We start from the raw sequence: 22,148 nt of genomic DNA on the forward strand, positions 1-22,148 counted from the left end.
CTTTTTACGAAAAAATAGGGCACTGGTTTCCCTCTTGCCTTCCGCCCCGCAGTACTCTGTCTGATGCGAGTGTGATGGCGGCGCCCAGATTACCCTATTTCAAAGCCGTACTAGTACTCCTAGTACTGACAGTTACTACTGCACTCGGTCCGGTAATGCCCAATATACCGACTGGAATTACCAAAATATGTGTCATAAAGGTTCCGTTTTTCTACTTCGAGTACTGAACTCTAATAACGGATTCTGATATTAAAGTTAAAAAGGAAACGCTAATTTGCTTCCATCTTACAATATAATTTAACTTCCTTATACAATACAATGCAGTTTTCTCACACATTTGCATAAAACATTATTTTATTTTAACACATTTAATTCTGACGCCACTACTACCACTATGTAGTAACATTTACAGTTACAGATTAATATTAATTACAAATAATTATATGTGGCGGTCGTTTTGCATAAATAATTCTAAATGAATGAAGGCCTTAGCCTTCATTCATCTAGAATCCAGGATATATATTTATGAGTGTAGTGTAATTACAAATCAACAAACAGTGCACTCTAACACACATAATTATCAATAGATACATCGTTACCTATGTGAAATTAAAATATTATATAAATAGTTCTTTTTATATAGGTAATATTTTTATTTATAATTAAAGGGACCACACATTATCCATCGTACATCCATACAAATATATTCTACAAATAGAAAACTCTGTCTGTCTGTTGCATTTTCACGCTTAAACCTCTGAATTGATTTAGATGAAATTTGGTTTGGACATAGTTTGAGACCTAGGAAAGTTTTTATCGCGGAAATCGCCCCTAAGGAGATAGAAGGGGTGGAAAAACTGCGGACAGAGTTAGTAATTTGTAAGTAGTAGTAATATAGGGTTTTTTCTATCACTTTAACTGTCTGATAACCTATCCAGAACTTATCTGGTACTGCGATCAGACACTTCTTATACAGCACATAGTCTATCGGACCATAGATAAACATGATTTCCGCCTGCGACTCCGTCCGCGTGGATCAAATATAGCCTTCTTATAGCACTCGGTAATAACGTAGTTTTTTACTGGTTAAGGATTTTTTCGGAGACACTTGGGGGACCAATGTTGGAGGCGTTGTTGGCTCCGGTAAATAAAAACTCCTTCGAGATGATGTTAAAGTGGACTGTACTGTAATGTATTAAACTAGGAAATGATTTACATAAGTTAAAGAGACAAGAAAAACAAGCCTCGTCGGCAAAGTCCATGGCGTCACTAGAGCAAAATACATTACCATAAAAAATATATTAATATTAAGACTTTGATGTTGCCAACAGAATTTTTAAAATCGGTTCCATGGTTTCAGAGATTACTTTTTACGAACAAACTCACTGTCTTATAATTATAAATTCTTAATCTAAAAAGTGTGAAAAAAAAAGAAAAGTATTAATATAGAAATTAAGATTATAAATGCGGTTGATCGGAAAAGTATATTGTTAGTCAAGACGTCTATACATGTCTTGTAATTGCTTTCTGAAGAAGTTTTTGGTTTCAGGCCTCTTCGATTTCATCGTTGGTGTCAGTAATCCGTTAGTAGATGTGAACGGCTCGTAATGCAAATGTATGTCCTTTACCTGTGAACAATAAACTTGATAAATAATTAATACTCTCTACCCACGTTTTTATTTTGCATACTAAATCAAAAAGACAGTATTAATAGACATTAAATTATCATAATATGCTGCACGGTACACTATGCGTTTTACCTTAATAAAGTACAGCAATTCGCTCCGTCAATATTATTCTAAATGGTACTAAACACGCTACGATGACCATCATAGTGTGCCGCTAGTTTAGTGCAGGATAAGTTCCAATTAAGTCCCACAAAATAATGAATATAACTAACCTAACTCAATTCTACATTAGATAAACAGTATACATATGCATCTCACTATAAGGCTTTTTTTTGACTGACTTATTGTAGATTTGCCGCAGAGACATTAACTACTTGGCCGGACAAATGAGGAGCGCTGAAGGCTCTCCCCGGTACAACGTTTAAGACAACAGGCCTGAGGGTGCCCAGTAAGGCGCGAACCTCGGCTCAGGGCGTCGTCTGAAAGGAAAGGTATATGAAAGAATTAATCAACCCTAGTGGGTCGACAGCGATAATCGCTGATTGAGGGAAATCGTTGACCACGCCGGCGGGGTCGGTATCGGGGCCACTGCACGGCATAGGTCTCTGTTAAAACAACAGAAGATAACAGATTTTGATGAAAGTAGAAGCGAACATAGTGCGTCAAGATAGTAGCAAATATAATTCTGTGGTCGCTCTCCTAATGAGAAATAAGTAGGCGAAAATTTATATTTATGTATGGAAACTTGAAAGTAAAAGAAGGGAGGCCTATACCCAGCAGTGGATGGAAACAGGCTGAGTAGATAGTAGATAAATGGAAACTCATTACCAAACTGACCTGTTCAAAATGTTTTAAACCAGCTGCCTTGCCGCATTGCTGCATACTTTCCATAATTACTTCTTTCACCCGTTTGTGTTGACATAACTCTTTAATTGAACCTTGGATACCGTGATCTGCTGCCCAGCTGGTTATAACGTCCTTTACTGGTACCACCACTGCTATCAGGCAGGACTAAAAAACAAACATAGATTTTCAAAGGGGACCAAAAAAGCAGCCATCTGTTGCAGCCAGAGTCGATTGTGAACAACATCCATCCATCATACTTTATACTGCAATGTTACCTTCAATGACTCCCCATACACAAATACTTGCTCCACATACTGGCTTCGTAAATAAATGTTCTGGATCTTCTCAGGTGCCACATATTCCCCTTGGGATAGTTTGAATATGTGTTTCTTTCTGTCAATTATTTTTAGTGTTGCGTTCTGGAAGGAGAAATATAAAATATAATACGAAATATTTGAAAAGATTCTCACTCATCATATGTCCTGCCCTCTCAGGAAAACATTGACTTTACTCAGTAGCTTTTGACCTATTGAGAGGTAGGCAGTCCTTAGGGATTTAGCAATAGACGCGCAATTCACCAGATGAATTTTGGGAGGCAGGAAGAGCCCGAATATAAGATAGAATATAAAGAAGGAGTTAAGATATTGAAGAACTCAAATCATACAGGTAAATTAACAATAAGGCTTCTAACACACGATCAGCACTTTACTGTCGGTAGACCTATTACAAGTCAAAGACACATCATAGAGCGTCATGTTATGCTATGCCTATTGTCTTTAAAATGAATATGAAATAGGTTTTTTTTTACTTACCTAGTAACATTGTAACTAGCCTAACATAATTAACATTGTTTCAAAATCGTAAGTCAGCGGTTTTTGTACTCATTGTTTGATTACGTGTGAAATTCGTAATGACCAATGGTCGACATATTTTTATTAACCTCAGAACACACGAGAGAAGAAGCAATATGTCTATTATAAAATTGCTAAAATAGTCCCAATTACGATAGTCAGATCAGATAAGAAGCTCCCGCGTTTATCTAGTTTCATTAGACCAGTTGCGAGCCATATCGCCATCTATAATGGTAGTTGGCCTTTGGCGGCTCAATAGTAAGCCTGATACCAGGGTTGATGAGGTTGGTACTCCACCTCACAACCCACACGATAAAAGAAGAAGATGGTCGTTGGCCAACCGTGGTTATTGTGTCAATTGCAAAAAGAAGAAGAATATTTACCGGTAACCACATGCCAATATCTCCTGTATGCAACCAACCTTCCTCATCAATAGTCTCATTGGTTTTCTCCGGGTCTTTATAATATCCTTTGAACACATTAGCTCCTTTCACACACACTTCTCCTTGATTCTTGTCTGCGTAGTAATCCATCTCTGGTACATCCACTAACTGTAATAAGAATGCTTATTCGACGACTTAGAATTTTATGTCAATCTGTTTTTTTTTTTTTAATTTCGATTACTATCGCATTTTCATTAGAGTTTAATTTAGGTCATCAACAATTGATCTCTTTCAAATGTATTGAGGCTAAGGGATACCTTAGTCTTAGTCAAAAGATATTTTAACTTAGCTATGTGTGTTTATGTAATCATAAAATAGCTTATTATAAACACGCATATGTACATAATCATAAAATACCTTTATTTTGCAACACGGTATAGGAGGGCCAACATGATCGGGAACATGCTCGCCCCAAATTGTGGTTGCCATGGAAGCCGTGCATTCTGTTTGTCCATAAGATTCCACCACCTGATAAAATTTATCAATTATTATAGTTCAACCAAGGAGTATCATCTGATCATGACTGAAAACTAGAGAATAACAGTAAAAATAAATGCTTCCATACACTACAATTTTGAAGAGATAAGAAATATGAGAACAACACTATCGAAAATAATTTAGTATGATGCTCAAACCCTTTTACCTACATTCCAGTAGTGGAAAACAGGATTAAAAGAAGAACAAGATCATAAAATAAAAATAGTTAAGTAAGTCTACTTGCAAAAATCTGTAGAAAACGATTTCGAAGCTCTTACCTGGCAACTTAGAGCACATCGCACAAAAGTAAGTACGCTGCCTGCAAGTGGCGCAGAACTGACAAACATGTAACGTAATCTTCCACCAGTCGAGTCTTGCATCTTTCTGAACACCAGCTTATCCCATATCGAATTTTTACGAATAATACCTCTGAAAATGTAATCAGAATAATTTTCTTGACTAATTTCATGAATATAATTATAAACAGAAGCTATAGTTGTCAGAAGATAAATCTTAATGCTTTTGGTTTTTTATTGGGTTTAGTCACGATTTACGTTTTACCTTTATCGACTTATACGTGTCCATGATCATGTTATACAGTTTTTTCTAATAAGTAAGTCTAATTTCCTGTATCAAATGGTTGCCTGGAAGAAATTACAGAATGAGCAATAAGGCCGCCTATATGTGCCTTTCTATATCTATTGCCCTTATTCCTGTATCTTGTATCCGTTGTCCTCAATATAGCATATTTGTCTTATTTTGTTAGTTTACCCCTTCATCATTCTTTACTTAAATGCTTATAATATTGAATGTATGTAAACAACGGTAAACATAGTCACGTTATTGTAAATATTTTTTTCATTTTAAAAATATTGAATGTTTGCTATTATTTTTACTTACAGAAGTAACACTCCTATGCTTCACTCTTATATTACAAGCATCATCTATTAGCAACTTCCTTCTTACCTATTCAACTCCGCTTGCTTTGCTCTTAACGCCATATTGAAAATCATTTTCTTTATCCTCGACTGTGCTACTATATCTGCTTGAGCTCTATCGTACATTTTATTCAGCAACCTTGGTACTGCCGGCATGACTGTTGGTCTTAATGTCTTCAGATCATCCGTCAAGTTTCGAATATCACCGCTGTAGAAGCCGACGGCACCACCAACGATGTATATACATTGCTAGAAATATTCAAATATCTACATTTTCTACAGAGTGATATCTTTTACCTAGCCTATTATATTGCTGTTCTATTGCTAAGTGCATTTCTCTTGTCTCTTTTTCCACTATCGTTTTTTGTCTAGGCATATTTCGCACCCTTCGTGGAAAAACGCAGTAAGTTGATTTTATCAACTTTTCAGGAGCTAAAAAAAACTGTCCTACTAATTAGTTATAAGTCCTGGAAATAACCTTCAAAGAGAAAATAATAGCAAAATCTAGCCCGGATTGACCCACATTTATTAATTTTTAATTAATTGTCTATATTTGAAAAAAAATTAAAAAAAACACGATTGCGTAGATATTCCACGAAACTATAATCAAACGTTCCGTTGTAAGTACAGACACTGCTTTATTATTACGTAGTGCAAACAACATTGACAGTTGTAACTTTACCTACAACGTTGTTCACCTTCCGATTTCATCGTACTCGGATGTTGTAAGTATTAGTTACTTCGTTCTTACACGAAAAATTTTAACAAAATGTTTTGCGTAAGTTGAGAAACCTATTTGTTCCACGTGAAAGTAAATGATCTTTGATAGTGTAACTATAGAAATTGCTTTTTTAATAAGGAAATATCTCAAAATAATTGTATGTATCTTTAAATACCTGTTTGTTGCAGGGGTTAGTCTAGAATGTAGAAGTATGTATGCTCATACATTATACGGGGTGGCCCAGAACTTCAAGTTCAAAATGAAAAATTAGATAGAGTGGCTCATTGGCTACTAGAAACACCCCCATGTATGTTCAGCCATTATTTATTATTATTTATAGTTTAGGAGATATGACCTATTTTGTACCTTTTTTCTAGATTTTCTAGCTTACTGCAGTAATCATCATTTTGTCGCTATCCCTTACTTCATAATTATCTTATTATACTTCATAACTATGTCTAAAGACATATACCGCTAGGTAAAAAAATAAAACAGTCAAATCAAAGATAAAAAAAAAGTTATTGGAAGTCAAAGTGAGAATTGGACCAAAATTGTCAGAGTTGTTAAAACTTCGCCGAAGAATAATTTAACACATGAGATTGGCATGGACGCTGAAAGTAAGTATCTCTGAAAAACTGCTCCATTTAATAGGCTTTTAAACACATCCAAAAAAGTACCCCTAATAGAAGCAAAAAACTAAGTAATTAGACCTCAAAGATTGCAAGATAGACAGATTTGAAGGAAAAATTACATTCTCATACAATGTAGGTAGCTGCTTCTTTCTAACGTTGTTAAAGGTGCTCAAAGACACATTTTCAATAAAAAATCACGCTCATAATCGCTAACAGGGTAGACATAGCAACAGTCTGAAGACAAAACTTGCAGTCACTTTTGGTATTCATATTGTAATTAAGGAAAAAGTTTGGGTATCCCCAAACCGTTACTACATACATACTATGAGATACTAAAATAAAATCTTTCTGTCTTAAAATCTTTGAGGGCTAATTACTTAGTTTTATGCCCAGGAGGTCGCGTGAAGCCGCTGGATGCGGGCAGCGCAGGACCGATCGTCGTGGAGATCCTTGGGAGAGGCCTATGCCCAGCAGTGGGCGTCATACGGCTGATGATGATGACCCTATTAAGGGTACTTTTTTGGATGTGTCTAAAAGCCTATTAAATGGAACAGTTTTTAAAAACACTTTCAGGGTTCATGACAATCTCATGTGTTTATTATTCTTCGGCGAAGTTTTAACAATTGTAACAATTTAGACGAATTCTCACTTTGAATTCCAACTTCCAATGACTTTTTATCTTTCATTCGACTGTTTTTATTTTTTCACCTAGCGATACACATCCTTAGGTATAGTTATGAAGCAAAATAATTAGAAATTAGAAAGAAAAAAATTGAATTATTAAGAAAGGGATAGCGACAAAATGATGATTTCTGAAGTAAGATAGAAAATCAAGAAAAAGGTGTAAAATGGGTCAGATCTCCTAAACCGTAAATAATCGCTGAACATACATGGGGGTGTTTCTGGTGGCTAATGAGCCCCTCTATCAAATTTTTCATTTTGAACGTGAACTTTTGGGCCTGTATATTGAAATAAATAAAATCAGTGTTAAATTAAGTGTTTATTCTAATTTGTTTTAAAAAAATGAATATTTATTTACTAGCTGTGCCGAAAGCCGTTTGACCCGCATGCGTTTTCAGTTTTCAATCAATCAATCAGGGAGTTATTTATATTTGTAATTAAAATCTAACTTTGAATTTTAAAACGTTTATTAATTATTATATGCATAATCACAAAATATATTTATACGGTACATTTTGGCACTTGCCTTTATTAGAAAAACCTTCATTTTTAGTTAGTCATTAAGAGTTTTCTTGAACATTTTGCTCCTTTCCGATCACCCCCTCTTTGCTTTTCGGTAGAACCTGCAAATGACAAAATATAAAAAACTATTAAGTATGATAATAAATTACTAAAAAGAAAAATAACCATTAATACCTATTATAGTAAGCTTAGAGATGAGCCAATTTTCCAACGTATCCAAAAAAGCGACAGTGTCAGTGATAAAAATGTATGTGATTACATGTCAATCTCTCAAATCACTGTCACTGTCGTTTTACGTACTTAATCGTTTGCAACTTGGCTAAAACCCCATAAAAGCCAGTTGGTTTGCATAAGAGATAACTCTAGAAAAAACTACATTAAGCAAATCAAAAATATTTGTGGTTGTTATGATAAGAGGAAAATAACAGAATAATTATACCACAAATACACAGGCACTGACTATTTCAGAGAAACTTTACCACGCGCCGCTTCCAGGTTAGTAGGTAAATACCTATATCAATCTAGAATACAAATACTGAAAGGATATTCCGGCATACAAAACATGGAACGTTTTCAGCTGCTTATCTTCCCGGCCAAGTCGTAAATCAGAAATGGTACTAATATTAATTTTAAAATTAGTACTATTTCTTAATTACCGACATACATAAGTACTCAAAGTGACACCCATAACGCAGCCGAGCGGCGAGATCACTAGGACATTGCAGTCTGGTTACCGGATTGCCCAAAAGTAAGATGATCTGTGCGTCGGAGGGCATGTTAGGCAGTCGGTTGCGGCTTAAATAAGTATGCAGGTGTGTCGTCGTTACATGAGGCATGTCAAGGACCTATGGCGGCTCCGTAGTAACCCTGATACCAAGGTAGATGAGGTCAGTCAATTGTCTCAACCCACACGAGAGAAGGAGAAGTTTACTCGACTTTAGTAGGATACGGATAGGTACATACGAACCTTGAAGAGAATGTGTCTCATGTTGACTACGACGAGAAAATATCCCATAGTTTCTTGAAATATTTTTGCATTTCTGGTCATTCTTCCACTGGGTTGTACTGGATTGGGTTGCAGTATTAGTGGAATCTGTTAATTGTAACAATGGTTTAAATACATTGTTTGTAGGTAGGTACATAATGGACGTTAAGAAATAAAAAGGACCCATTACCAAATCACCCTAATAATTAGACACAAACCTAGATATTTTATCGTTATTTAGGTATTAAATAGAAGGTTAGTACCAATGCGTTAATAATAAAATGCATATCAAACTCAAGCGAACAAATAACAACAAAATCAAGGGTGTTTTTGCAAAAGTTAACTTATATAACTAGGTAGATTATTCACAACCACGCCGAAATACTACAGTTGATGCTTCTGTGTAAACCTTACAAAACAAAATATTTATAATATTAATAGTCTAATAAATAGTAATATACTAAGTAGGTAAGGTAATAGGTACTTACCTAAAATCTAGCTAGTCTATTTATAAGTAAATAATTACTCACCATCTTTGATTTTGTCCAAGTTGAGCATACGTATAATCCTTGGGTTTTTTACTTCCACACAAAGATATGCACGCTTCGAGTAGCCACCATGAACAAATTAAATAGAGAGATAATTATTACATCTATCCAACATTCTAACAAAAATCGACCTTATTTATTACTACAATGCGATCGTTATTTGTAGGGTCGTATGCTGACTGACGGAATACCGTGGTAAAACCACGATCACAAATAGACAATCAGCTTTCACTCTACAAATAACGATCACAGTGAAATATTAATAAGGTCGTTTTTTTATAAACTTCGTCGGCAATAATTTTGTCTATGGGTGATCTTTGTTTTACCGTGATAAAACCACGATCAGCATACGACCCTACAAATAACGATCACAGTACAGTAATAATAGGGTCGATTTTTGGTTGAATAAAAAGTCGAGATTGACAAAAAATTGGTGGATAGATGTAATACCTCTCTAATATCGCCGGCGCGGCGTAAGTACAGCAACCAAATAAAACGTAGGGATTTACGCTAGTGATAGCTAAGTATATTTATTTAGGACATTAATAAGTAGTATATATTTGTTGGTAATTAGAATAACACGACAAATGATTCAAATTATTGCCTTTAAAAGAATTGTATTCATATTTACGAAGAGTATAGTGTAAAATATGTCATCGAAAAATGAAGTTAAATGAAATAACGTAATAGTAATATCAAACCTTGCTTGGAAAAAACTACGTATTTATATTTACACCAAACCGTTACGCTAAAAGATTCGCAGAATAGGCAAGTAGCTGGAGTTACACCAAAAAGTAACGCTACAAGATTCGTGAAAGAACGAAGTAACTAGACGTACAACCATTGTCGTGTCGTATAATGTCGTGAAACATGTCAGTACGTTTACTTACGACTCGACCATCCTAAAAAACTTTCGTGTAAAATCGACGTAAGTGTTATTATGACTTTACTATATGGGAAAATTAGAAAAAAAAATCATGTATTTATACTTACTTTCTTATTATGGGGGAAAAATATTTTTATCAATGTTGCACAATTTCATTATTTTTGTAATATTTTCTTCATTTTTACTGATATCGTAATGAAAATTTGTGAGAAGGTGTATTCGTGTACGCTAAATTGAATGGTGCAATAAAAAAAAAATGTCGCTAGTCCACTTACTGCGTTTTTCCACGGGGGGTGCGATTTCAAGAGTTGTTTCTATCTAGACATCTTCTCGTCATCATTTCGGAGTTTAGATACTTACTACTTCTGCTCCGTAGTCTACCTCAGCAGAACGTCCGCCAGTATTTTAACCCAATTATTGGAATGCACCCATTCCTACATCTTATAGCTTACGAATTACGATTACTGGAGTCGATATGAAATAGATAACAAGTACCTGGAAAAACCTCTCCAGCATATGAGACAGCGGTAAGAATGACAGAGTCACGTCTTTGCTGTTCAGTTTATTGTCTCCTAAGTGCACTGATACCCCTGAGATACAAGCTATTATATTTGCATGCGTCAACATCACTCCTTTAGGCATTCCTGTTGTGCCAGATGTGTAGCAGATGGTACAGAGGTCTTCTGGCTTTGGTGGCTGTTAAAAAAAGAATTAGATGTCCGTAAAAAACTATTTAGTATAGTGTACTCATAACTGGCACGCGTGTCAAAATATCCATAACAATGTACCTAACACTTCATCTTATTTGTTTTAGATTCTTACATATTTATTGTCGAACGTCTCATCTGCTAAAACTACTCTTTACGTTTTAGTAACGATTGATAAATACGGAGAAAGCAAGAGAAGTATGTCAGGATTGATAATATGAGAATTCATAGTCCCTGCTTGATGTCATGGGAAACAGACGTGAGTTTATGTATCAAATAAACTTAACCACTAAACCGGTCTCGATAATATTTCTTGATCTATGCTGGTAAAGGATCTTTCATCCGACTGCTCCATATTTCACAGAACTCATAATTTTGGATTTCCGGTAATGCTTGCGGGGTTTAGTACTAACCGCTGCCAAGTAGCAATTGTATTAGCTAAATGCCCATTTTTCAACATCTCAAAAATGTTTACTTACAATACATGCATGAACATTGTGTGCTCCCATACTCTCGACTTCATTGAATGTGAAGATATCTACTTTTTGAGCTCTTGCCCTCTCGTATGTTGAAGGTAAAACTTCCTTAATTGATATGATCTTCTTAACACAATGCGGTAGTTGTTCCAATAAAACGTTAACTTTTTCATCATTTTCACAAACAATTACAGACATTTGGGCTGTAAACAAGGTAAAAAACATGAATTTAATTGCCTATTTTAGCATTGTATGCAAATTTGTTAATGCATTGACGTATTACTTTCCTGTAAATTTAAATGAAGTTAATACCGGGGGACTTTCCATATTAATTAAAAATATGCAGTTTCTCACGAAAAATAGTAGATATAAGTGATATTTATAAAAACTTACTTTGTTCGACGACAAAAGAACAGGAAGCAGCATCAGACGTGTCATACAATGGTACTACCACCATGGAATAACAATAGGCTGCTTGTTCCACCATCACCCATTCTGGACAATTCTTCAAATAGATGCCTAAAAACAAAATTTCAAATCCATGTCCAATACAAAATAGAGGACATCTAAATAAGAAACACGTAGCGAGGCGCGAGGTAAACAAACTAAAAGATGCAATTTTCTAAAGGGGCGTAACACCTGTTAGGTTATACAAAACGTTATAATGAAATTGAATCTAGGTGCAACTTTATTAGAGTCAGTTTTTTTTTGACGTGACTTATTGTAGATTTGCCGCAGATGGCATTAACTAGGTACTTGGCCGGACAAATGGGGAGCGCTGAAGGCTCTCACCCGATACAACGTTTAAGACAACAGGCCTGAGAGTGCCCAGTTGGGCGCGAACCTCGGCTCAGGGCGTCTCGTCTGAGAGGAAAAATATTTGAAAGAATTAATCGACCCGATAAGCGCTAAATGAGGGAAATCGTCGACCACGCCGGCGGGGTCGGTATCGGGGTCCTGAAGTGTTTGGTGTCGCGAGCTGATTGGCTGCCTCTATGGCATTAGAGTCAGTCACGATCATAGATGCGTATACAAATGTTACATGAGAATGCTTATTATTATACACTATCTAAAGCCGGTAATTAATTGAAAAATAGTGTAGTTCGACAACCTTACCAACTAAAGTATTTTCTCCTGGAGCAAGTCCCAAGTTCAAGAGGCCAGATCCAAAATTCTGCGATCGTGTCATCGTTTCCTTGTAGCTCTGCCATACGTAAAGCTTGGCTGGACCCTCACGCCATCCAAGACAATTACCATTATCTGAAATTAATAATATAAGGAGGTTAACTTTGTGCGGATATTAAATTTGAAATACGGATCAACAGATCGGCCGCATGGGCAATATTTTAAAAAACGACCGCAACTTTTCAATGTTCAATTCTTAAGTTGCCTGTCCACCTAAAAGTGACTGTGTAACATTTTGTTGATTCTTTTCAAATTCCAGTCAAACCAAGTATATTCGAAGTTAAAAAACTAGATAATGTTGTGCACTGTCAGGATCTTTTTTTCCTCACAATCTCACCCGATGATAAGTGACGATATGGTCTAAGGTGGATCACGCTTACCTAGCAAATGGCTATTCACTCTAGCCTGGAAGCTCTCAGATTATAACGAGTTGAAAAAACAGGCAACGACAAATAGTTCAAGTCATTTGCTGTTCGTATCAAAAAGGAACAGGCAAAACGTTAAGCGAGGCTTGGTGGTTTCTTTAATGCAGTTTAGTCAAATTGTATACGAAGTCACTAAATTTCAAAATAATAATAATATGACTAAATTATGACGTTATACTTACTTGACTCCCTAAGCCCTCGACGGAATGCTTCGTATAATGTACGTGTGTCTTCGTCGAAGTAAATATGGAATTCATTTCCATTAGGTTCTTTGTACAGCTTTGAACTATGAATTTTTTCTGGGCCCTGAAATGAAAACTTCAATTTGCAATATCTGAAATCTATACAAAATAAAAATGTGGTCTATGTTTCTTCTGATACCTGCGTAAATAAATAAAATACGAGACGATGTATCTTTGTATATAAAAAAAGTATTCACTACGTCTAGCATATTATTAGTAAGTGAAAATTAAATCAGCCAAGGAAGCTGCCATAAACTTACCGGCTCGACTTTACATTGGTCGTTGAACGTAAAGTACGGTTTGGTCGATTTGTTTAGAACACATTTCTTGACGATCGCTGCTATTCCTGTCAGCATCAGAACACTGGCTGATCCACAAACCACCCATTGAGGGACGACGATCTCACTCACTAGATAAATTTAATAAAAATGTGTTATTCTATACAATGGATCCAAAGTCAAAGATATTGTATAAGTACATAAAAGCCACTCCAACACTTAATCGTAAGTGGTGCGTGTATATATTATCCAACAGTGTAATAGGCTTAAAAAACTTCCGCAATGCTTATCATCTCATAAAAATACTAATAATAGAATAACTTGTCGATTACAGGATTACTACTAAGTACATAGCGGAAGCCATCTCCATAGGTACGCTCAATAATCTTCAACTCACTTTTTCAAGCCAGTCCCGATTACTTCGATGACACCATCAGCCTAATAATGCTCACACACAAATGACAATGTGAACAATGCAAAAAATATATAAGTACAATCACGTAAATCACTTATTAAACTAATGGCAGTCAAAGATGACGGCGATTGGGTCAAAAGTCAAGAAACTAGTAGTAAAAAAGAATAACTAAGCCCCTTATTATTGCTTGGCTCTTAGTTTGTAAAGAAATAGTATTAACGGTTTGATCACGTTTGATATAAAGTTTAGTCATAATCATAGTAATAATTTACATAACTGAGCATCCTGGTGTATTAAAATATTATCTTAACGTAGATCATGGTATATTAATATGTACGCTAGCAAAATTACTTAGAATGTGACCGTTTCGGAGTAAAACAAATAATTGTTATTATTATTCATAATTAATATATTTCTAAATGAAATGTGCCTTAACAAACTAAACGTTAACTATTAAAGTATTTTAGTAAAGTCTAAGAAATTATTGATATTTAAAAAATTAATACTATAGGTACAATAATAACAGTTTTAAGAATTTACAGACGTAAAATACAAGATTAAATTATATTAAAACTTATAAACAAACGTATAAGCCTAATAACGTACTCATTAAAGAAAAAAAATTCGTGGCCATTACTAAAGACAAGTCCGGCATTCAGATAGTCAATGACGTAGTATTGGCTGACAAAATATATGCCAAGATAGGTTAAAAGTAAAAAGGCGACAGGAGCTGTAGAATAGATATCCGCTAAATACTATGGATGGAGACCATCAATTTTTACAAATTTGACGACCGCCAATGGAACAAACATTGAAGTAATGCTCAGGGTCCGGCTGAGGACCGACACGGCAATCCAGTACCTTTGTCAAAAGCCCTTGGCGACCTCTTCTAGTAGCCTGTTTCAGCCGACTGTCTCCCAGTCTCCAGCCATAATCCCAATTACTGCACAGAGGAAAGTAATATTTATCTTCAGGCTTGATCTTGTTTCGTTCGTGAATATAAAATTCACGTTTAGGCTTCGGTTTGTATAACTGTCTCCTCAAACTTGGTTCGACTGGTCGCATTACTGGGTCTAGTCTTAAATCTGTATCAGGTCTTATTATTTTCGGGTTTTGTTTCGGGTCACCGAGGCCAATATCTACGATGGAATGTTCGTGACGAATCGTTTCAATGCCTTTGACTCTCTCTAAGTCAGTAAGAGGTTTTTTGCGTCTATTGTAGCCAGAAGTGATATGGTCTCTAGTAGTTGCTGTCATACCTTCTATCATGGAGTGAGCCTGTATATCTACATCATAGTAATTTTTTGGTTCTCTCTTGAGTATAGCAGCATCTTGGACGCCTTCTGCGTGACTTTTATTCCATTTATCACGTAATTTAAATTCCTTTTCATACATTTCCGTCAAGAACATACAAACTTGAGGATTCGTGATGTCGAACTTCTTTCCAGCCATTTCTGAATGTTTCTTTGTTATTACGGTAAAATAAAGTATCTTCTATTGCTGCTACTAAATTACTTAATAATACTTATTTACAGCTTATTGATTCAAAATTAATATAAATAAACATGTCTTCATGTAGCTGGTCTGATTTTAAATGCGTCAATGTCAATTTTGTTATACTTCATAGCTTGTAAACATTCTAGCTATCATTCATGCTAGGACCTCAGGCTAGGACCAGCCAGGACCTAAATTCAATATCGTTCCCCCTAAAGCAAAACGGACCTCCGCGGAGCGTTCCCCCTATAATAACGTTTCTATTCAGGCCAGCCGGGCTAACACGCGCTTCGTAATAAAATTTTGTTTTTTTCCCTAACATGCGTGCCATGTGTTTTGTTTTTCGTATTTTGAACAACATGACTTATTTGGGTTTACATATTAGCACCAATCGACAAAACGACATAAGGTCAATGTGGAGAAGACCGTCTGGGCTAAAAGACCGTATATTGCAAATAACTTCTAAATTTGAATAACTAGCGCCTTACGTCTCTGTCTATAAAACAGTCCCTAAAGAGCCAGTCCGAACTAAAAACCGTAGACGGCGCTAGTATGATTAGTTTGGACAATATCGGTCCTGCAATTTTTTTTACCATTTCGCGCTTCAGAATGCAGTAGCCAGTGGCGGATGTTTGATCACAAAAACTGGCAAATCGGAGGATTTTCAGAAGTTTTTCTGATCACCTAGGTTATTTATTGATCCATTAATATATTCGTTAAATATAATGCAGGAATATAGCTTTTATTTAGAATTTATACCCATGTGAAATTTTAAATTAGAAAATATAATAGTTGGGAAGACCGTCTACATTAAGAGAGGGATGTCCGTCATATGCCGATCTTGCCTCAATCCAGACATTGTCAACTATTACAGCAGAGCGTATTTTATACAAGACTAGTGAGATAGCATTTTGTGTCCCATTCTGTTAATATTTTGTGTTTGTGTGTGCTCACATTATAAATCTTACTGACTTATACCTAATATTAAGTGATATGTGTACGTCACTTAGTCTACCACTAGTCAATCAAGACGCTTTTTAGTGACACCTCATTTGTTTAACTCTGATAAGTGCTTCAGGGGTTGGGAGGGAACAAACGTGTATACACACATACATACATACATAGCGCATAACCCTCTCTTTGCTTCACCGCAGTCGGGTAAACAATATGACGAAATGTTTACAACCACTGTCACCAAAGATATGCCGGTCTTGCCTTGTTTTACAAAATAATCATTTATCTGTGTAATGAAAGCCTTATTCATAAATCGGTAAAGTACGTATCAGAATGGCATTGCTGGTTCACCGCCTGAAAGTATTTTCATACGTCTAGGCCTACGATTTCTTACTAATAATGCGTTTTTTCTTTTGTGGACGGACTTGCCTCACACTGCATTGGAAGACCGTCTACTTGGCATGTTTTAAAAAAACGATTGTATATCAAAAGATTAAGGCGCTTTCTCTTATATTTAGACTTATAAACATAGCCAAGTAAATTATCTATCATACCCGATCATATAACTTGATCTACAAATGATATCTTCTTCAATAAACTTAGTCAAACTCAAATTTTAGAACAGTATGCCGGTCTTCCCCACATTGACCTTAATTAAATATTCAGAATCGACAAAATGACCGTGACAAAATTTTATCAGGTTACGCATGTTAGCTCTACTGAACCTAGAACCCAGAATGTACGCTATCTGGTGCCAATGGCCCATGATTTATATCGTAGATATTTGAATATACTAACATAGTAAGTTTTTTCTGTATTAGGTCGAAAATGAAAAGCGTCAATTAAAATTACAATTGTTGAGCATTTATTAATTGTTTATTAGATAACGTTAACATGAATTTGGTCTCTGATTTTTATATTTTATGGATCACGAGAGCAAAATCAATTAAAAATAAAATATAATGCTTAAAAATAATTTAATTATTTAATATATCTTACAAAACCAACTCAAAATTAATTTACATACATACATACTTAAACTCACGCCCATTTACATACGATACAATTTTGATTATTTATCCGATCCATTTCTTAAAAATACTTACAACTAGTTCCTAAATTAACATTATAATGAGCAGGATCCGGTTGTGGCCCCACGCGACTTTTCAATACCGCTCTCAAAGATCCGTGACGCCCTCGTCTTGGTGGATGTACCATGCCACTGTACCCTATTCTCCATCCATAATCCCAGTTGCTACACACAGGAAAGTAATATTTATCTTCAGGTTTGATTTTGTTTCTTTCATTAATATAAATTGCACGATGTGGCGTCAATTCGTACAAAAGATTCTTCAAACTTGGTTCAACCGGTCGCATTATCGGGTCTAGACTTAAGTCTGTATCAGGTCTTATTAGTTTGGGGTCTTTTTTCGGGTCTCCAAGTCCGACATCCACAATGGAATGGCCGTGACGAATCGTCTCGATACCTTTGGCTATGTCTAAATCAGCTGCAGGATTTGTGTACCTATTACAACCTGATGCGATATAGTCCCTGGTAGTTGCCGCCATACCTTGTATCATGCAGTAGGCCTTAATAGCCGAATCGTCGTAATTTTTTGGTTCTCTCTTTAGTACAGCGGCGTGCTCAATCATCTCTTTATTCTTTCTATTCCATCTATCACGTATCAAAAATTCCTTTTCATACATTTCTATCATGAATAGAGAAACCTTCGGATCAGTTATATCAAACTTCTTGCCAGCCATTTTGTGTCTGTTTTTTATACTTTTGCAGTAAAATAAAGTGATTAATAAGCTGCTATTAGATATTAATATCGATTTACTTAATAATAAATAATGAATACTTAGTGAGCGTAAAATAATGAAAACAAACTTGGCGTAGCTAAGCTGAATTGATATCAATTGCGTCAGTAAGTTGTCATTTAACTTTTATATTGTTTTTAATGAGTTCATTAAAAACAGGTTTTACCAAATGAATATAAGGGGCGTATGTTGTATCCAACTCATCTATGCGACAATATAACGGAGTCTTATTATGAGGACGGTACCTACTTATAGAAAAAAATATAGCCTGTATTTACCTATATATTTCAATTCATCAAGTACGCCAGAATTCCGATATCGACCTGGCCGTCGTGGTTGACGCTTCCCCTGTTTCAGCGCTTATCGCTATCGACCAACTAGGGTCGCTTGATTATTTTTCAAATACAGACCTCTCTGCAGACGCCTTGGGCTTCTTCGCATCCAAATGAACACCCTGCCCTGCAATTTTGTACCAACTCAAAGCCCTCAACGCTCCCTATTTGTCTGGCCACGTAGTTAATACCGTCTAAGGCAAATCACAATGAGTCACGTCAAAAAAAATCAAGTTAAATCAAGGGTATATCTCTCATTCAGTCGACAGAAAATGGATAAAGTGCCAATTTTCTTTGGACTCCATTATGTCTTTTTCGAACATTTGGCTTACAGCCAGATACCAGAGACTACGACCACTCCACGAGTATGAATTTCCTCTCAAGTTATCTACAATATATTCATTATTTGATTATGAATTTTTAAATATTGTGTAAGACTCCTCTGCGAGACTTTTTCCCTGATCTTGAAAGCCGTTAACGTATACAAGCGAATAAAGTTACGCAATCATTTTACCGTTTAAGTTACGGAACAATAGAGAATCGGTACCGCAATTATTATGAAACCTATATTAGTTCTTAACCTTACTTACTTATATATCGATTGACGAGTAGGATCAGGGTTACTAGCACATTTTCATCGCATATTAACATAGAATCGTAACGTCGATTGGATGCCACTCGCTTGCCAAGACGCGCCCTGTTGAGCCAGGTCACGCACGCAAAGAAAACAGTAGAACGGCCCATATTGTGCTTCAAGGATATGCTTGCATTCAACATCAACCCCGATAAATGGCAAGACTGGCTAGTGACCGAAACTAGTGCAGGAAGTCTTTGGTCGATGGTTGCAAGACACATGGCGAGGCCTGGTTCCAAGTTTTAAACGACAGACGTGAAAAAATACATAATAATGAGAGGGTCGCTTCACTATCCACACCATCTAACGACCCTCAGCCGAAATGCCAGTCGTGCCGACGCTATTGCCGCTCTCATATAGGACTTTTCAGCTACACGTTGCCACAGTAACGCTGTATACATCATCATCATCAGCCGTACGACGCCCACTGCTGGGCATAGGCCTCCCCCCATTTTGATTATCTGATCAAAATGCCTATGATCGATAACATAGAAATCCTAATTCAGTGCGTCACTGTCTGGGACGTATTGTAGTACGGATTTCGGGCGTTTATCGCTTAGAAATCGTACTCCAGTTCGTCCCAGCCGGCGGGGACGTATTGAAATAGCATTTCTAAATACGCGGCCCGGTGGCCAGATGCCATCGTCGCAACAGCGGGAAAGATGAGGACCGGAATAGATGGTGCAAAATGGCGTAGGCAGTGGCCAGCAGTGGGATGATGCGGGATGATAGATGATGATGATGGTGATTAAATCTTGAGTTGGTACTTACAATTCCTGTCTAAAGTATTCATTAATAAAATTATTTTAAGCCATGTCGTAGGTTCGTATTGTAGGTTGCTAATCTACCTATTAGGCGGTGTTAACACTACCTAAATATCCACATAAATCAATAACTTCGACCTGAAGTGAAATAAAAAAAGATTTTAATATACTTACTTACTTTGTAATAACGTAAACGTGAGGTTACATTATATAGTAGAGAAACGCTTTACTTTAAAGAAAAATAAACAACAATTTCTTACGGCAAATAAAATACATGACAGGCACTTAAGTTCTTAACTATTTAAAAAAAAAACATAACATTATGACGTATCTGATATGAAGCGAGAAACTCCCCAAATCATCCTAATAAAGTAGGTACCTACGTAATATTCTTAAAGTACATAATGGTGCTGAATCCAGTACACACCATCTAATTTTATTTTAAGTTATACCTGTCATTTTCTTATCCGCCGAAAAGGGACGGGTAATCGACAGGCATAAAATTTATGAAATACACGTAAATTTTGGGCAGAAACTAAAAAAAAAACACTCAAAATTTTATATTAGCCAACAATCCGACAGAATTAAGTCACACACACGTCAAACATGTTGCATATCAGCGAGCTGCCTATTTTATTCGTCCGAGTTAGTCATTCAATCACTCATTGATTTTAAAATGAACATTCGTCCCTTTACTTTTCGTCGCATAAGTAAATGACGGGTATAACTAATACAATTAGAAGGTGTCTGCAGGAATCGGGCCTAACATTATACTAAGCATGCTTACATGATTATAGTAACCACTTAAAATTACATTAGTTCGTAATACTTAATAAGAAAACTTAAATTAATTATTAGAAAAACAACGCGCATTCTAATACAGACATTATTAAAAACACGGGCACTATCAAAAATATCTAAATTATTGTACAGTACTTATAAATTAATTAAGTAATTAATTAATAAGATACAATAATTTAGTTTCAGCGTCATAGTCTAGTTACAGCTAGGCTGTGACATTTACTGAGCTGAAAAAGCCGTTTCGGCATTAAGTATAATAATTTTAAGTAATTTAATTACCTCTAAGGAAGTGATATTATAATATATATAGCTATTATGCCGAATAAATATTTTTTTCTTTCTATTTTCTAGCTACCTGTTACACAAAGTCAAAAAACACAAAGCACTTAAACAGTAAGAAAAACAATCGTAGCAATATTAACTTCAACTACTTAGTAAGTACTTACAACATAATAGGCCTTAAACTTCTGTAGTAGTTTTATACGCTGCTTTAAACCTTGATTTAATTAAACCCATGACAAATCAAAGTTCGCGTTTTTTTTTTAAATCTAGAAAATCTAACGTAAAAGCACAAATGTGGGTAGTTGTGTTAATAAATACTAAACGTGAATGCGCATTTAGACGCGTGCCGCGCATCTTTAGTAAGCATTTTCTAACATCTGCCTACTTAGACATCTAGCCCACAAATATTACTGATCTCACGAGCCGACCTGTAATATAAGGGGTCGGGCTGCGGACCAACTGGAGTGCAGAACTTCTTCGTCTCATACTTACAACCGCATCGGCTGTTTTCTATTTTCAACAGTTTACTATCACGCAGGCGCCATCCGTACTCCCAATTCGAGCACTCGCAAAAGTAATATTTCTCTTCAGGACTTAATTCATTGCGTGCAGCCAAATATCTTAGACGATGTGGTATCTTCTTATAAAGTTGTCTTCTCAAATTCGGCTCAACTGGGCGCATTATAGGTTCAAAACGTAGATCAGTGTTCGGTCTTGCCAATTTTGGGTCCTCTTTCGGGTCCCCTAGTCCCATATTTACTATTGTATGCTCATGACATAAAGATTTAATTCCTTGTATGCATGCTTTGTCGTCTTTCCGTTTTATGCGTCTATATAAGTTGGCGTTTTTATTATTTATTGTGAGTGTAGACATTCCGGCTTCAGTGATGTATTTCACTACATCAGTGTCTGTGTAGTTAGTCGGTTCTCTTCCAAGAGTCGCAGCGTTTTGGATTTGAGCTTGATGTTCTTCATTCCACTTCACCCTCAAAGTTGCTTCTCTTTCGACACTTTCTACATACTGGCTAATGCTTAATTTGTTGTTCGACATCGCTAATTTAAGTAGATAAAAATTATTTACTTATTAGGTTAAATGCGAGTAAGTACATATAATATTACATGTAAGGAAAATATAGTATGTACCTACTCAAAATACTCTGTATTTGACGTATACCATATT

The 22,148-nt window shown here is 35.8% G+C and overlaps 1 protein-coding gene across 2 annotated transcripts; it reads right to left on the bottom strand.

The window, feature by feature from the left end:
- Window positions 1-273: 273 nt before the first annotated feature.
- Window positions 274-21,151, bottom strand: LOC126374078 (long-chain-fatty-acid--CoA ligase 1-like). 2 transcript variants are annotated; one of them, XM_050020551.1, is made up of 14 exons: window positions 21,133-21,151; window positions 13,454-13,602; window positions 13,134-13,257; window positions 12,458-12,601; window positions 11,735-11,860; window positions 11,345-11,544; window positions 10,654-10,854; window positions 5,212-5,432; window positions 4,524-4,674; window positions 4,126-4,236; window positions 3,709-3,876; window positions 2,750-2,893; window positions 2,466-2,639; window positions 274-1,628 (listed from the first exon to the last, which is right to left on the bottom strand). In XM_050020551.1, exons 2-14 carry the CDS (start codon window positions 13,547-13,549, stop codon window positions 1,491-1,493), a joined length of 1,998 nt encoding a protein of 665 aa, XP_049876508.1. In that variant the 5' UTR covers window positions 13,550-13,602; window positions 21,133-21,151; the 3' UTR covers window positions 274-1,490. The 2 variants fall into 2 exon arrangements, with proteins under 2 accessions (XP_049876508.1, XP_049876507.1); XM_050020550.1 differs by lacking the exon at window positions 21,133-21,151 and adding an exon at window positions 13,869-13,962.
- Between the last annotated feature and the right edge of the window lie 997 nt (window positions 21,152-22,148).

Source organism: Pectinophora gossypiella, chromosome 16 (assembly GCF_024362695.1).
Source record: "Pectinophora gossypiella chromosome 16, ilPecGoss1.1, whole genome shotgun sequence".
Lineage (NCBI taxonomy): Eukaryota > Metazoa > Arthropoda > Insecta > Lepidoptera > Gelechiidae > Pectinophora > Pectinophora gossypiella.

Bases quoted from the DNA above. Each gene is read 5' to 3' on its own strand.
- LOC126374078 (XM_050020550.1), bottom strand. The intron at 12,602-13,133 runs GTAAGTATAACG...TATTAATTTCAG, and splicing joins TCGAGGGCTTAGGGAGTCAA to ATAATGGTAATTGTCTTGGA. The intron at 11,861-12,457 runs GTAAGGTTGTCG...TTTTGTTTTTAG, and splicing joins AGGAGAAAATACTTTAGTTG to GCATCTATTTGAAGAATTGT.